At 37.2% G+C, this 1634-nt stretch overlaps 1 protein-coding gene across 1 annotated transcript in view; it reads left to right on the top strand.

The window, feature by feature from the left end:
- The first annotated feature begins 444 nt into the window (after nucleotides 1-444).
- Nucleotides 445-1634, top strand: part of LOC107044200 (ribonuclease H1) — a 10960-nt gene continuing 9770 nt past the window's right edge. The window contains exon 1 of the mRNA XM_015266001.2: nucleotides 445-609. Coding sequence (XP_015121487.1) covers nucleotides 557-609 — 53 coding nt within the window. The 5' untranslated portion in view covers nucleotides 445-556. The remainder of the gene's footprint in view (nucleotides 610-1634) is intronic.

Below are 1634 nucleotides of genomic sequence, written 5' to 3'. Positions count from 1 at the left end.
TTTCTGGAAGGGTAATTTTTACCAAAAATTTCTCCGTGCAGGTAAAAAAATCAAGAATATGATACATTTTTTGTAAGCAAGTGGCATTACTTATTTATGAAAAGAATATTTTGGAAAAAATATTAATATTTTCCAAAATTAAAATTGGATGATACTCATAAAGCAAGATTTTTTCAAAATCTTCTCACTCAATTTAGTTGCGAAATTCAAAAACTGAACATATTTAAATCTAAAGCGCAGTCCATTGACAGGGCACCTTAATTCATAAAGTTCGAAATATTGCCACTAGACAGGGCACGAAACTGCGTTACATTTTATCATGATTGTCACACTGTAATAACGTCAGAGTGGGAATCCCGGGATTCTATCGCTCCCTCCTTTCTCGTCGATGGAAATGAACTCGCGTAGCAACTCGTACTGCGGCTATCATTCGCCACTCGGCAAGCGTATACTTCAGTCCGTGCATTCAACGATAGTGGCCAAGGCCGTGCATAACGGCGCAGTTGTCCAGTTTCAATATTCGTACCGAGAATCAAACACTAATTTTAAGAAAATCATGCCGTTTTACGCTGTAGCAGAAGGACACGCTCCAGGAATTTATCGTCATTGGTAAGTTGAGTTGAAAATAAGTCGGAGTGACATATGGGAGGGATTAGTGGTGCAAGTGGATTCACTCTTTTTTTTAATTTGATTACACAAAATGATTTTAATGGTATTGAAGAGAAAATTCTCACATTTGTTAGAGAATAGTGGAGTGGGAAAACGGAATTTTAGTGCGATTTTAGTTCTTGCGAAATATCTTAAAGCCCAACTAAGATGGAAATATTCGGATGAGAGAGAGATCATCTTGGAATTAAATAAATGGGAAGTAGAGAAATTTCCATGAACACTATTTTGTAGCCTATATAGAGGTTTTTATGAAAAAAAAATCCGAGCTCCTTTGGATACTAATAGTTTCGGAGATATCCTTGAAAAACTCACCGCCGCGCTAAACGACTACGGGTGGGGGGAGGGGGGGAGTTTGTCAATTTGTAAATTATTTTTTTCTCTGCGCCTCTCTCTCTAAAAAACCGCCTTGTATTTGCTATTAACAATCTAATTTTTTAAGTGATCATATCTCAGAAGGAGTTATCGAACGGGAAAAAAGTCTTAAACAAAAGATGTTTAACATGTCAAGACACACATTTTTTGTTCTATAACTTTTTTCCCTAACTCTGATAGAGAAAGAGTTATCGGGGGTGAAAGCGAAGCGGGTGGCGCGTTAACACTTGCGCAAGGCGTCGGTGTGCTCCGATGCGTTTATCGACAAAATCAATGGAGATAGAAAACAATAATTCAAATGAAAAATGTTCGCCATAAAATTTTACGCATCTTTAGTTGTTTGAGATTTTTTCATACCCCTACCCATTAATAAGATATTAACACTTTTATGCTCTATGATGGAGCAAATTGCCTACAATGTTATTGTTTATGACAGCTTCATGCATAAGCGGTTCGAGACACGAGAAGAAAATTGGCATGAAAATTGTTCTCCCTCAAAAAATAGATAAATTAGTTTTGTGTCTTTTTGGCATATCTCCAATTCTGACAGAGATATAATCCGTTAAATGAAAGCGTGAGGGGGGGGGGGGGGG

This window comes from Diachasma alloeum, unplaced genomic scaffold (assembly GCF_001412515.2).
Source record: "Diachasma alloeum isolate Michigan unplaced genomic scaffold, Dall2.0 Dall_scaffold_00180, whole genome shotgun sequence".
NCBI classification, from domain to species: Eukaryota; Metazoa; Arthropoda; class Insecta; order Hymenoptera; family Braconidae; genus Diachasma; species Diachasma alloeum.
This window is presented reverse-complemented; position numbering and strand designations above follow the sequence as displayed.